The 15,230-nt window shown below is 41.1% G+C and overlaps 1 protein-coding gene across 3 annotated transcripts in view; it reads right to left on the bottom strand.

The window, feature by feature from the left end:
* Positions 1-1,023: 1,023 nt before the first annotated feature.
* disc1 (DISC1 scaffold protein) overlaps positions 1,024-15,230 on the bottom strand; it is a 40,191-nt gene continuing 25,984 nt past the window's right edge. For 2 of the 3 annotated variants that reach the window (XM_034552340.1, XM_034552339.1), the window contains exons 13-16: positions 11,709-11,952; positions 9,329-9,373; positions 4,412-4,529; positions 1,024-2,429 (exon numbers count right to left, since the gene is read on the bottom strand). In XM_034552340.1, coding sequence (XP_034408231.1) covers positions 2,209-2,429; positions 4,412-4,529; positions 9,329-9,373; positions 11,709-11,952 — 628 coding nt within the window. In that variant the 3' untranslated portion in view covers positions 1,024-2,208. The remainder of the gene's footprint in view (positions 2,430-4,411; positions 4,530-9,328; positions 9,374-11,708; positions 11,953-15,230) is intronic. The other variant, XM_034552341.1, reaches the window with a different exon arrangement.

Here is a 15,230-nt window from a genome sequence, read left to right as displayed (position 1 = left end):
TTGTGCCTGGGACATTTAGCTTTAGCACAATATCCTGTAAATATCATGCAAGTGCATATTTAGAACCCATTTCAGAGGGTTCTCAGTCAGCCAGGAACAGGTGGAAAATAATCTGGAAATTATGTTTTAAAATAATAATTTAAATCATTAACTTAAATCAACTAAGCTAATGTTGGGTCAATTTCTGCCTGATTTTGTCTGTTTTTAATCTAAATCAGGACTGGGTAAATCTGCCTTTGTCATCAGCAACTAAGGGAAGGGCTGGACTGTATGGAAAAAAAGTATGGGAGGAAAACAGATTCAAATTATGCTGTGCAATATCATAGCAACCACATTGCAGAGACAAAGGACCTTGCACTTCATGGCGCCTGCATTTACACCAGGAAATATCTCACCCTGCTATATCTGCCTGCTGAAAACCATCTGGGCTTTTCTCCGTGGCCATTTTATGAGAGCTGCCATGCGGGGCACAGTATGGCGCAAGCACAGATTCAATTAGGAGGTGGGGGTGTTTGTCAGGGAGGTGTGTGTGCCAGGTTCTGTCTGTGTGCCGCCTGACACTGACAGATGTGGAGACTTCTGGCCTGGCAAGTGGCTTGCAACCTGCCAGTGAGAATGGCCCATTGTGCTGCTGGAAAAACCCCTGAGCACTCAGTTGTGTTTACGGCCCGGAGCGCGGGACCACAGACACGCCTCTGAGGACCCCTGAACCGCCCCCTGCTCCAAAAAACACAGGGCAGAATCAGATGGAGACAAAGCCACATCATCCCATTTCCCCCACCATGTGCTCTGTGAGGCTGCCTCCCAATTAGCCACACCGCCGCTGCTGAGGAGAGATAACAATAGAAGCTTGTGTATCCCCTAAAGACCTCACTAGAGGACCTTTTATTACCGTATTGATGTCTCTTACATGTCACCACTGCCCTCACTTGCCTGGCTGCATGCCCGCACATTTTATATGAGGGAAAATAACCAGAGGGGCTGTAACTCAACACAAGAAGAAAACAGCAGGACACATGAGGCTGAATGGTACATGCTGTAATTAGTGAGATTCTGTAAGGAATAAATATGAAATATGATACAGCCAGTTCAAGCTGCACAGTAGATACAAAACAAAACTGATTAATGGCTAAAAGGTACAAAATGGTTTCTGGCAAAAAGTCATGCGACACCCAGTGGAATGAAGATTCGGCGCTGACATTAAGTACAATACAAATAACATATAATCAGTGGCAGATACAAAAGAAAAACAAACAATAAAAAATAGTTCTACTTTCGTGTCCACTGATATTTTATCCTTCAATATTTCCTACATGCATGAGACACAATTTGACTATTGTGACGGATGTATTTTAAAATACAGAGCATCTCTCCAAGCACAGTGCTAAAAATCTAAAGATTACCTTTTTCTACACGAAGAAAACCATAAAGTGTTCAAGTTAGCTCCCATTCTGTAGCACCACAAATTAGTTATTTCATGGACAAAATGATACGTAACTGAAGTCCAATCGTACAAAAAGTGCCTAGCTGACCTAAAGATGAAACATGCTTTTTAGTTTAAGTGTGCAATAAAATATGTTTTGTTTGTCCACTTGGTCCTTAGCCAAAATTCAAACAGGTGGTCGTGGCGAGCGATTAAGTGAGTTTGGTTTCATGCTTGCTATTTAAAAATAATGTAGTTTTCAGTTTTTGTCATTGAATTGAAAAGCCCTGGATATAGATATCTCTGTGTAACTGACATTACTGGGAAAAAAACCCAATAAACTAAATAATCAAGAGTATTAATCAGTTTCATAGTAATGTTTTTTTCAGTAAATACAGACTAAAACATTCTACCTAATTGCTTGCAAGACATTTACCTATTCAAAAACATCCTAATTTAAAAAAATAATTGCTTTGTTGGCTCTGTGGCCTGAGGCGCTCTTTATCTGGTTAAACTTAGGCTGGCAAGATTTGAGGATCTCTTGATTAAATTGTCTTATATTTTGCATTTATATAAAAATCCTTCATGTTTTTCCATTCTAGAAAAGGAAATGGATGCAATGTTACCCAAGGCTTTGTACTGGAAACTTTCGGCAGTACCACAGAGGCTGCTTGTGAGGCTTTACAGTAAATGGATATGGGGTCACTCCAACTGCAAAGCTGAGGTCAGGCTCTCAGAGAGCGGGTCTGTGTATGAGTGGTCATAAAACCCTACACAAATCCATTTCAAATACCCCAGCTGTCACTGAAGTACTGGTCCTCTTCCTCCTCCTCCTCCTTCTCCTCCTCTTCGTCTTCTTCTTCCTCAGTCCCGTTCTTCATAAGGTCGTCATCGTGTAACCCATTCACTTCCTCTTCCTCCTCTTCTTCCTCTTCTTCCTCTTCGAGCTGTGCGAGCATGGATTGTAAAGTGGCTTTTACTTCCTGAACCTCCTTTTCCAACAACTGTGCAGTGTGCGTTAAGGAAGAATCTGATGCTACAGACACAAACAGGAGAATCACACTTACATGGAAATAAAAAGCATTGACAGCAGGCGAAAGTGACACTTATGGCCGGCGATGGTTAACGGTAATAGCAGAGGACAGCCACAACCTGATGAAGTCACCAATCTCCAATTTGGCCACCAAATGGATTTCTGGGACAAATCATCAAGTCATACCCAATTTAACCCCATCCAATTCAATATTCATGAGCTCTTCTCGTCTGTGGAGCTGGGTGGCAGTGTGGGGACCCAAGCAAACAGACTGCCCAGCTAAATTATTCACAAACCATCAATGAAACGGGATAGAGGCTGTCATCAGTGTGTGTGTGGGGGGGGATTGTTTAACCTGCTTAGAAACTCAAATTAATCGTGTGAGTGTCCATCTTAAGTGGCAAATCAAAGGGATGGCTTTGATGACAGATGGGGCCTGATGGCTCGTTTTACAGTCTGCATGGACACAGATTGTCGTCATTAATAATTAACCAGCCGTTAAAGAGCTTTTCCTAAAAACTGCAGACCGTTTGCAACACTTTTAAGGCAACATGGTCCGAATAGGATGATAAAGTTCAGAAGCATGTTGTAGACCTTTAAAACCAACCTAATACGAGTTTTGCCAATCCATCTTATTTTTATTTTTTTCTGTCTCTGTGGTTCCACCGCCTTGAATCAAGAGGGACTTAATAAGGACCCTTAGAGCCGGGAGGTTTGATCTCCCTATCACTATGGCAACAGTAGCATCATCCCAAATTCAAGCTTTGTTGCATCTCTGCAACGAAGCAACAATATGTTCCTTTATCTTCAGTGTCCTCTAGTGTCCACGGTGCATGTGCACGAGTGCATTGACTTCCAAAGACTGAGATGAATGGCATGTAAGGACACGGAAACAGAGAGGTGGAGAGAAGCAGGCTCCTCTGTCTGTCTCCGACAGCCAGGCTGCACTGATATCATGCAAACGCTGGTGGAGCCTGGACTGACCCCTGACAGCACAGCGGGGGACGGGAATCTCTAATCAGATGGTAAAAAAGTCTGGCCACACTTCAACAGAGAGTGAAGGGCGTACTGTATAACGCATAGCTTTTAGAAATCATAAAATGAAGTAAATATCTTCATCAGATTAGGAAGGTGTTTCTGGCAGCCCGTTTCGAAAGAAGAATCGAGAAATGAGGCGTGACACAAAATAAAAAAAATATTTAAAAATAAATAAAAGTCAGGTTAGATGGTAAAAGTTTCCTCATCTTGGTGTTAAGATATCACCTTTTTTATCTGTTTCAATAAGCCGACAGTGTAGAGGGGAAACGTTGAGCGAGAAAAACACACTAATCTATTTCCAATCAGTTTCTAATTAGCGCGGAAAATTAGGTATTGTGACCTGTAATCAGCTTCAACTGTTTCACTTGAGTCATTATCATGGATATTGTAATTTCCTCAAAGCCAGATCCAGCAAGTGGAAGTGAGGAGCAAGTGGAAGGAGGAGGAGAGGAGAGATGGCGAGTGTCGGCAGGAGGATGGACATTAAGATGACGGGAGCAGAGTCATTACAGTGACATTCCTCTATCTGTCGAGGCGCTGCTCCTGTTGGCTGACTTTAATCTCAGCCCGTGGTGACTGGCAACCCACATCAAGTGCCCTCTAATAACCTCACATGGACTTTTACCATTTCCTTTTCCAGGTGGCATGTCCAGCCTGTCAAGAAAGATCCTCTGATCCCAGTTTATCTTCAATTCCCTCCCTGAATGGACTCATAATGTCAAATAAGACAGGTTGATTTGGTCCTCGAAAGGTGAAGTTGCAGAACATCAATGTGCCTAAAGGTAGTTTGGAAGGCCTCGAAGAAACTAGGTCCTTAAGATGGATGGACAAAAACAGAAACACACACACACACACAGACACACACACACACACAGTTTATATGATGTATGTATATTTAGAGAGCAGTGAAAGGATATGGGTGAGGGCCTGATCCCGGTTCAGTATGGCCATCTGCAATTCATCTTCCAAGGTCAATAGTCTGTCACTGATCAGCTCGCAGCGCTCCATCAGGTCTGTAGCCTCGCTGCACCCATCCTGGCAAGGAAAAGGAAGTAAATGGTGTTGAAGAAAAGAAAGGGAAGATTGAAGCTGCAATGGTTCAAATATATGGGTCTGGTATTGAAAAGGAATGAACACAAGTCTATGTGACAATAACAACAAGTAACCTAAAAGAAAAAAAAGAAAGCGATGGGGGTTTTTAGTACTAGCATACTGAGAAGTTTGGAGTCATTTGGCAAAATGGATTGGCAGAAAATGAAGCTGAAGGTGGACCCTTTAAAGGGGTCCATCAGCAATTTAGTATTGCGCTTCCAGAAACTCAAAAGAGACCAATTTGAAAGAGAGTGGTCAAAATCGAAGCAGAGACATCCTGACTTTCAGGATGCGTTCACACCCAACACATTTAGTTTGGTTAAAACAAACTCTGGGTCCTGGTGTGAAAGCGGTCAAGTAAACCCGGATGTGGACCAAACAACCAAACCGCCTGAAAAACGTGGTTCTTGGTGTTTGAAATATAGTCTGTTTGTGGTCAGAGAGCAAACGATAGTGACATTATTTCAAAAGCCAAACTACAAACAAATTCTGTTCAGGAAGTGATCTCATAATTCATCTGCATTTGGCCACGTAACGTTATATAACATATGCATAATGTATGCATGTCGGTGCGGGTATAATTAATAGGTAAGAAGCTGTGTAAGCTGTTATGCTTTCTATCTGACTCTGTACTTTGTTAGTTCATCAGGTCTATTAAAAGGTGTTATAGTGCCGCATAAACTTCTGTTGGTCACCTGAATTGGATTCTCCCACATTGTGGCATATGTTATAATATTACAGTTGAATATATCAAATGTAATAGATTACCGATTAAAGGTATAGTAAGGAGGCCTACTTTAGTTACACTGTTTGCTATTATACAAACATTAAGAGGGCATAAGTCCAATGAGTTGTTTTTCTCTTTCACCAATTTAATAATGTTAAATTGCATCCGTCCTTTTATAACCATGAGTCACAGCTTCATACAAAGCTCTTCACAGTGTTCCAAGACTAATTTCATCTGTTTGATGTATCGATGCATGGGCAGACTAAAGATACAAGGCTACCAACATTTCTGTTTGGTAAGGCAGAAGTCATAATGTACACAATACACTCCCTGGGAGGGGGGCGGTGTGCACAACATTCAGCCGTGCGTCTGCCCATCACCTGAGGATGCTGGTGGAAATGTCAGGGGTGGTGCAGGAGCAGAGTGCAGTAGGGCGGAGCAGTCAGAGAGCAGAGCTGGCCATAATTAGAACAGGCCCCATTGCAGACATCGTGTCCTAGTTTCTTCACACTTATCAAGTGGAGAGAACACAAACACACACGCAGGAGTACACAGATGCACTTCAAGCAAATAGACGGGGAGACGCACTCGCAGACTCGGTGATCCCGTCAAACAACACATAGAAAGTCGAATCTGACTCATAGCTTGCAGGTAGAAAATATCAACTCCCTGCAGCTCTGAGGTGTCACAACAATAACTGGAAATCCGCGTCTCCGGTCTCTGACCTGGATTTGCACTACTTCTCCGAAATGATGTAACGCCCCAAAAGAAAAGTACGACAACAAAAGGCTCGAGGCACGACGACAACTCTTCCCTGATGCAATTAAGGACTTCAGTATGATTTAAAGAGAGAACAGCTAACAGGACAAAAGATTTAACATCATGTTTCTATGTGCGAGGCAAATTAACAAATAATCACTGACACAGATCTGTCCTCAGGCGTCACTTGTCCTCCTATACCAAGAAGCAAGAAAGTCAACTTATAGATTGACTGAGCTGTGTGTTTGTCAAGGTTAGGAGCTTCTTTAGCAGATAAGAGCCCCGTGTTTGTGCAGCTGATTGATTCTATACTTCACAGCCTCCAGTCAGCGTTCGTAAAGTCAATACAACCACAGGCTGGAAGACACTGAGCAGAATGACACCGCTGGAAAACATCCCCGCGCCCACAAACCTTTTAAACAACCATTCAAAAGATGTTATTTTGCTCCCGGAGGTGATCAACACAATACAAATGACTTTCTCTGCTACTGCTGCCTTTGACAAACAAGAAACCGTCCAAATTGAGATTTCAACAACACGGCAATTTGTATTATAGAATCTACGGCATACATGTATTGCCGTGTTTATGCCTGATGCACATTAGTGCTTGTGTTATTACAACAAAAGGTAAACAAAGCAGACGGCAGAAGCAACAACAGATTGAATAGGAATTCAATGTTCAGACTCATGTGTGCGCTGGTATGGTTATTTAAGCAATAATGAGTGAGAGACAGCAGGTAATTGTGCATGTTCCCATGGGTGATGTAAGAGGCGATACAAAGCAATTATATTCCACTGGTATTACTCTCAAGGTCACGATTGCTTGTACGAAACAATAAAGTAGCGGAATAAATTTTAAACTCAGAAGGAAATTGGCTATTCGTGATTAACTGGTGTCTTAGTCATCACCGATGCCTCGTTAGTAAGTTACCACACTTAGAAATCCGTTTCTAAGACGGTCTGCCTGTCATTTAAATAAGTGCAGTGACATTATGAGGTGTTCTACATGTTCTACAATCCTGTACTACACACACTAATGCAATGCCAGTTTTGAGGAAAAGGGACAACGTTAAGGATGTTGTAAAAAGTAAGTATGCAGACTAGAAAACACTTTTTGGTTTTCCAAAACTTCTTTCTGAAGTCCGACCACCACCTGCATTTGTTCTCGGTTCCATACTACATACTTATTGTACACAGAATACTTACTCTGTTAGTTTATAGAAGGACTATAGTAGTTGATTTTATTGACAGATCTGTGAAACTGAGTTTCTCCTCAAAGAATCACACAAAAGCACCACTTTAATCCTGTGTTCAAGAATGATTAACTCTCGAGATCTCAATTGACCTAAGACGAAAAAGAGATGAATGATTAGTCAACTAATCGACAAAGAGGGGGCAACCCACAGCCCGACTTAGTACAGGGCTATTGTTTAAGTACTTAGTTTAAAAATAATCAACCAACTTAACTTTTATATACCAACAGGAAGTTATACAATATATGCAACTTTTAGACATAAATCAAAGTGCAAGTGAAAATGAAAGCAACATGTCTTTTGCAAAAACTGACACATTTAATCAATATTGTTTCCGCCTCACAACTATTCACAATTTGCTTTAATGTTTTGCATTCATTGCTAGACAATAGTATCCATTAACTGTACACTCCAAAATCAGCTATTTTCTAGTATGTGTACTGACGGTTTTGAGTATACTTCATTTTGTCACTTTAAGTGTGAAGTGGAAATGGGATGAAGCGTTGATGTTAGAGTGTTTTGTTGATGTCCCACAATGCACAATTAGACACATTGTTCACAATTATTGGAAAAATATAAATATTTCTTTTTGTGATGTGATTGGCAGCGACGTGCTGCTGTTGCCATTTGACTTCACATGCACTTTATCCAATTAGTTACGGCGACACCAATATATGAAGATATAATTAATATGCAATATGGAATTTTCAACACAGCAATCATCCCTTCAAACAGGGCTGGCCTAAAATCTCATCAGATTATCATGAAAACTCCCTGATTAACAAATCTCTAAAGCAGTCAACATTTCAATGTGATAAAGTATGTAAACTGATTTGTTAGTGTGGGTCAGTATGAAGGAGCGGATGTAAGGACCTTGAGAGGATGAAAGAACAATTAGTAGAGATTACAAGAGTAAAGACACACTTGCACACACACTAATCAATCTCCATTGTGGCGGCAGGGCAGCAGCTTGGCGGCGGCTAAGTGGAAATCATTTACTTAAAGTCATTATGGAAAGGAGAAAGAGGTCAGGCGCTCTGCGGGGCAGAGAATGAAGTTCCTCCACAGCGCCGTCACAACACCACCCAGTCACCATTTCACTTATCGATTGTGACGTCGGTTGGTTTTCAATCATTCGTTGTGATTCGGTGTTGCGTAGTTCACACAAACAGGTCCCTGTGCCATGCACCTTGTGCACCTTGTGCCATTCCAACCTTAGTTGCTGCTGCTGAGCTTTTTAGTGTCGCACAACAGTTCATAATAATGGTGGCAAATTTACCGTCAGAATTCTTTGTGTTAAACAATGGGTCCTTGATTTCAGACAGAGGGAGACGAAAGCAGGTTTCTCATTTCTCGTTGGAGTCCAAAAAGTGGCAATCAAGCAGATTGCGTCAGCTGTGTTGTAGCTAACATGCTAATTAAGGTAACAGAAGCTCCGTGAGTTGAGTGATAACACTATCAGTGTCTGACTTTTACATTTTTACAACTGATTCGTATGAAAGCAACAATCTTGATACTTGATGGAGGATATGGTATTGTGGTTAGTCCAAAGCAAAGAGTTAGCATCCTCTTCACTTGTTTATTTATGTAGACAACACAGAAATAAAGTGTGTTATGCCACTGTTAAATCTATTATTATTATTATTATTATTATTATTATTATTATTATCAATAATAATAGATTTATTTGGTGTGAATGAATATAAATGTATGGATTTAAAGCAGAATATAAATGTATGAATTTAAAGCAGGGAGGCGCTGAAAGGAGAATACATACTCAGCAAAACCCTGCCCCGTATAAATAAAGGTCTTTGTGCAACAACCAACGCTTCTCATGTAGATCAGTATTGATCGGACAGTCAGAAAGTCGTCAAAGGTCATGCTTAAGTTACGGTCCACCGATGGATTCCTCTGCGTCCCAGTAAGCCCAGTGTCAATACAACGGACACTTTAATTACACTGGTAACATTCCACCATACAGTGACATAGTTAGCATTACCAACCTCTGGGGGATTATCCTCCATGCAGAACAAAAACTCCTCCAATTTCTGCAATAAAAGGGAAACATTTGTTGAGGCCACACAGTCATAAATAAACCGGCTCATGAATTATTGAAAATGCAATTATGCTGGCTGTGTACTGTATGTGTGTAACATCATCATAATGAGAGTAGGTTGTATTTAGTCATCACCAAATCTGACAAGGAGAAAATAGATTAACAGGCTCATCTTCGCTGCAGGTTTCCTTTGTTAGTATTCAAAGTGTGTAATTGTAAATTCTTCACGAAGGGGTAATTATTACTGTACCTGTTGGAGGCTAACATATTGTTTGTGGCTTTAGGGTAGGTACACAAGAAGGCAGAGTAACAACAAATGTTTTTGTAATCATAAACTATGGAACAGGTAACGGCATGCTCTCCAGTGAACACAACTCTTCATACAGCATCTGAGATCATTTTAAACCTCACATTTTTTGAACCACACAAACTAGATTTTCTTTGCTCTCTGCAATTTCATCCATTTTACAGCAACATGTAATCTGTCACATACAGTTTTCTAGCAACAGATTATAACGGTTTTCTGACATCCAACTGATAAAATACTCCTCCATTGTCTGTTGCAAAGCCTTTTGATATGTGGGTTCTTGAATATTCAGTCTGCTGTCTGTTAGCTAAATGGCTAAAATATCATTACAATATCAATATGTTTTATTCTTTTCTGTAGCTTCCCCAAAAAGCAAAAACCAGAGCTGCAGGATAACAAGTGTCCACTTAATGTGCTGCTGTCCATCTTTTCTCTTTAAAGAGAGCTTACAAGATGCTTGTTCTTACGTTAAACATGTTAGATGGTTAGTTGGGGCATCAATATGTTGTCATTTATGTTACATGTTGAAAAGAGCATGAGATGGGCTTTTGCATCTCTGTCCATGAACGTCATAGATTCATTGTATTGTATTTTGTGCAATCAAATTCAAAACAAAGTTGATACATTTCTAAATTGAGAAGCACTGGTGCTCGACTCTAAAACTTCGCCAATGTATTTTTGGAGCCACGTGATCGACCTTTTTGCTCCATTGAGCTCAAGTGTTTCTCGCTTATAGCGTTCAGAAAATAGAGTGCACAGAACGGAGACAAAAGAGAGAAATGGTTGGCTGTCTCACCTTTTAGTTCTCGGAGAAATGTTAGGAGGGGCCGGGCTTTGGGAGGAGCAAGAAAAACAGAGGGAAACAAAGGGAAAGCGGAAAATAGATCCATGTAGTTTGAAAAAGGCCGTCAGGCAGGGCAGGGAAAGTAGACATCAATGCAACGTGTACATGTATGGTTCCACAGAGCACAACTGTGAGTGAAGGTTAAGAGGGTGCAACAGTAGAAGAATTAAATATGACGATAAAGATCCACAGCTTTCAGTTTTAAGAGGGAATTTTGCCAACTAACACCATTAAAATCTTAGACAAATATTTGCTTATGACCACAGTCCAGTAAATCTATACATTTGAAATGATTAACTTCTGCTTAAAAACAGCAAGACATGATAGAAATCAGTCTGTGAGCCAAACTAACAAGTCTCACAAAAACATATTCATTTTTTATTAATGCTGGCTCTGTTGGCTTTGTTCCTATCTCAGACAAGTCTGTCAGGCTGCGTGGGCGAAGGAGTGTGAGGAGAGAATGAGTTGGACTCTGCCCCGAGGCAGTAGACCTCAACTCACTGTGAAATAAAGCATAAACCGGCACACACACACGCACGCACACACACGCGCACACACACACACACACACACACACACACACACACACACACACACACACGCACACACGTACACACACACACGTACACACGTGCATTCTCACTAAACACAGGTAATCACGCAGAAAGAGGCTCTTAAATCTGCACTCTGTAGAAGGAAACTCTTCAAGGAAGCCAACATATTTCCAAATGTTGGGGCTCTCTAACGCCTTCTTTTTCCTCGTTTGAGAATATCTTCAAGCAAAGGTGCTAATGGACTGCTGCTCATCTTGCCGAAGCTGAGAGACTTTTATATTCTGAGAACAGCCGAACGTATGAACTAACAAAAGTCCTCTCCAGTCAAGTGGTAAAACTGGCCGAGCAGGCACACTTCAGAGTTCACGTTTCACAGCTGAGTGAGAAAAAAAAAGAGAAAAAGAAGTGAATCCTAAAATAGACTGTTCTCGTTTGACCTTTCAGCAGCAAAGATGTGTCGTTTTGTGGAGAAAGTGTGTACGACATCAGCGACGGACAGCCTCAAAAGGGCATCTTTCATATTCACGAGACTCTTAATGTCTGTTTGCATGCATCAGTCTGTCATGCACTGCGGTGTGAAAGCACAGGGCGGTTGTGAATAACACAAGACATTGTTGCGTTACCTTTGTGAACTCAGAGTTCTGCAAGTTGGCCTCAGGACACCAGCGCCCGCCTAACGCAGTCAGCATGGCACAATCTTCTTCTTCTTTGGTGCACGGCCGGGCTGGAGGATACACTGCTGCAGCGGGGAGGTCTTCGATGTCTCCTCCGCTGCAGCAGGGAGTCCGCAACTGGAGGCCTCGCAAGAACAGGTGACACGCCTCCAGGTCGGCTTCCCAGATCCGCTCCAAGCCCGGACAGCCACAGCTGTGAAGAGGAACAGACCAGTATGTTATACCATACAATGCAATACAAGGTACAATGTGATATGATAAACTCTCTAATATTAAACATCATACAGCGTGAAACATTAGGATCAAAAACATGGTGCAACACGCTTCTGCAGGATACAACACCATGTCATGGGATGTGGCACAATCCAGAAAATGACAAATATGATCCAGTTAGATATGATACTATTACTATACTTAATAGCACTAGATATATTCATATATAGTATTCCTGTGGTCACATTTATTTTTACTTAACTATCATCTATTGTAAACATTTGGACACTTTTACACACATTTATATTTAACAGGAATTGTTTCACATTTTGTGAATTTTACTTGTTCCCTTCTGTCTGTCAAGCATCAACCTGAGAGATGGGAGACGATTAGCTTAGCTTAGCATAAAAGGTATCTGGAATTGTGCTTAGAAGATTTTTGAAAACTATTAAGGCTGTTTTGCAATCCTTACACACTTTTTGATATTATCTTGGATTTCTACACACGATCATGTTCAGTTCAATTCAATTCAATTCAGTTTATTTTGTATAGCCCAATATCACAAATTACAAATTTGCCTCAGAGGGCTTTACAATCTGTACACATACGACATCCCTGTCCCAGGACCTCACAAAATGTTAAGTTCATCAAATTCGGTGCACTGTAGATGTAATATTGAGCAACATTTGGTTTGAGCTTTTACAATTGAAAGGTACTTATAGGATAGTTATGGCTCATTAGCACAAGCACAAATAACACTGCTAGTTTGAATGTAACATGTGATTATTGAAAAAAAAAAATTTAAAGACATTAAATGTGTGAGAAGCAACCATTTGCAATCTGGCTTCAATTCCCCACCTCACCATCTGTGTTGGAAATGTCCCGTCTCTATAATGTGCGTACGCTTGGGTCAGAGATTCCGTACAGGTGCAAATTCTCCCGTCAAGTTTTATCAATCACAACTTTTGCGTGGGAAATGGCGTGCACCTCTTTCAGGCTATAAAGGAGACCCAAGCAGGCAGCAACTCAAAAGACCCATGCAACATGTTGATTTGAGACCTGCTTCCCCGCTTCTCCCACTCTCAATCCGCATATTTGCTCAACATTTTTGCTAAACTAGGCACATGTTCTGTCTGTATCTCCGCACCAAACAGAGGGCGGTACCGAGTCACATTCATGAGGCAATAAGATGCTCAACATATCGTATGTTGTGAGAGAATGTCGTTGTCATGATGACACTAATTGTCAGAACAGCAGAACATGCAAAGAAAACAAAAAATATGCTGAGCCACGGGATGCATGTCCCGACTGAGAACTGCTGCACGAAAAGACATCTTTAATAAGATCTCTATCATAGAGCACTGACAAAAGAATGAGGGAGGGGGATGAATCATTCATAGATTGTAATTCCATTGACAAAATGTAATGAGAGAGAATGGCCTCCTCATGGGCTGCCCTTTTCTTCAAAGAGATGCAGCGGAGACAGAAGACAGGGCCTGGTTGTGTTCATCTCTGCTGGGGTCACTGAGCAGGAGTTCAGGTGGAGGACAAGAAGATTGCTTTTTGTTTATCTACTCAGTGAGTTACCATCCATCATCCTTTTTTCTCTCTCGCTCGCCCCTGACCCCTGTAACATCCCAGACTCAAGCTCCCAGTCTAAAAACAGAGGGGGACAATGAAAGCAGCCGATTGAATGTATAATTCAGAAAATGAGCAACACGGTCGTTGACCAGCGGAGTTCTCTGCTCATCGTAGCAGCATTTAGGTTAAGCTGGTCACTGTGTGGCAGCAAATACTCAGAGGTACATCCGCCCCTTTATGCTATCTGATATATCAAGCATTAGAGGACTTATGTCTCAACAGGATCTGGAAAAACTTGTCCATGCATTTATCTTCCGTAGACTTGACTACTGTAACGTTGCGTTCACAGGTCTCTGTAAAAAGTCAATCAGAAAGCTGCAGCTCGAGTCCTCACTAAGACCAGGAAAGTGGATCACATCACTCCAGTTCTGAGGTCTTTGCACTGGCTTCCTGTCCATCAAAGAATTGACTTTAAAATCCTGCTGCTGGTTTATAAAGCTCTTAATGGTTTAGGGCCTTAACACATGTGTGATCTACAGCTACCTTATGAACCATCACGACCCCTCAGGTCATCTGGGACTGGTCTACTTTCTGTTCCAAGAGTCAGAACTAAATATGGAGAAGCAGCGTTTTCTGCTCCACATATCTAGAACAAGGTCCCTGAAAGCTGCAGGTCTGCTGAGACCCTCAGAGACCCTCAGCTCCTTTCAATCCAGATTGAAGACTTTTCTGTTTGCTGTCGCCTTTAATTGAACAAGATTCAAGGATATCAATCAATTTCTGCATCTCACTACTGCATTTTATTTATTTAACTGCACTGCAACATTTATTCTATTTCTTGCCTTTTGACTATTTCTTTATGTTTTAATGAATGTTCTTGTATTATTGAATGTTCTTGTTTTCTTTTGCATTATGTTTGGATGCTTTTAATGGTTTTATGTGAAGCACTTTGAATTGCTTGTTGTTGTAATGTGCTATAAATAAACGTGCCTTGCCTTGCCTTGATGGATGTGTGTATCCAAGGATGTGAGAGTGTTAATATTGAATTATAAGCTGGTCTTGTTGGCATTCCTAAAAAATGGTTTTACATTTCCCTCCAAATGAAATACCCCTCCACCGGCTCACATTTGAGACCTCTGACCTTTTTTGAAATATTGATATTTATTCCCCTTATTCTTTCAGTGACCTTTAGTAAACAAATCATTCCCAAATAATTGTGGTCCCAGGTGACATTTTTCAGAAACCAAATCCATTGATCAAAAATTCCACCTTTTCAACATGGTTTAAGAGACACACAATAAAGAGCATAAATATTGCTCTGTTTTTAATAACAACATCCTTGTTTCCAGGAATCCGCCTTGTATAGAAAACTAACTAAAGGACAAAGATGTGGGTTTTATACATACATTAAGAGATGCATCAAACACCCTAATATATTTACAAATAAGCCCCATAATATACTAGAGTGCTTTCTTGCTGCACAGTTAGGATTTGAGGAATTGCTCATTCGCCATCATACGTAAACAAACTCAAAGGCAAAACGCACCCAGACAATATTGTTTAATCTCTCCCTCTGTTCCTTCCACTCTCTCTCCGTGATGAGGCCCCCTGAAAATTGAATGCCACATGTTTTCCAGCCCATCTCCTGCCTGAAAAGGCTGCCAACCTCTGTACCCT

The sequence above is a fragment of the Cyclopterus lumpus genome, chromosome 15 (genome assembly GCF_009769545.1).
Source record: "Cyclopterus lumpus isolate fCycLum1 chromosome 15, fCycLum1.pri, whole genome shotgun sequence".
NCBI classification, from domain to species: Eukaryota; Metazoa; Chordata; class Actinopteri; order Perciformes; family Cyclopteridae; genus Cyclopterus; species Cyclopterus lumpus.
This window is presented reverse-complemented; position numbering and strand designations above follow the sequence as displayed.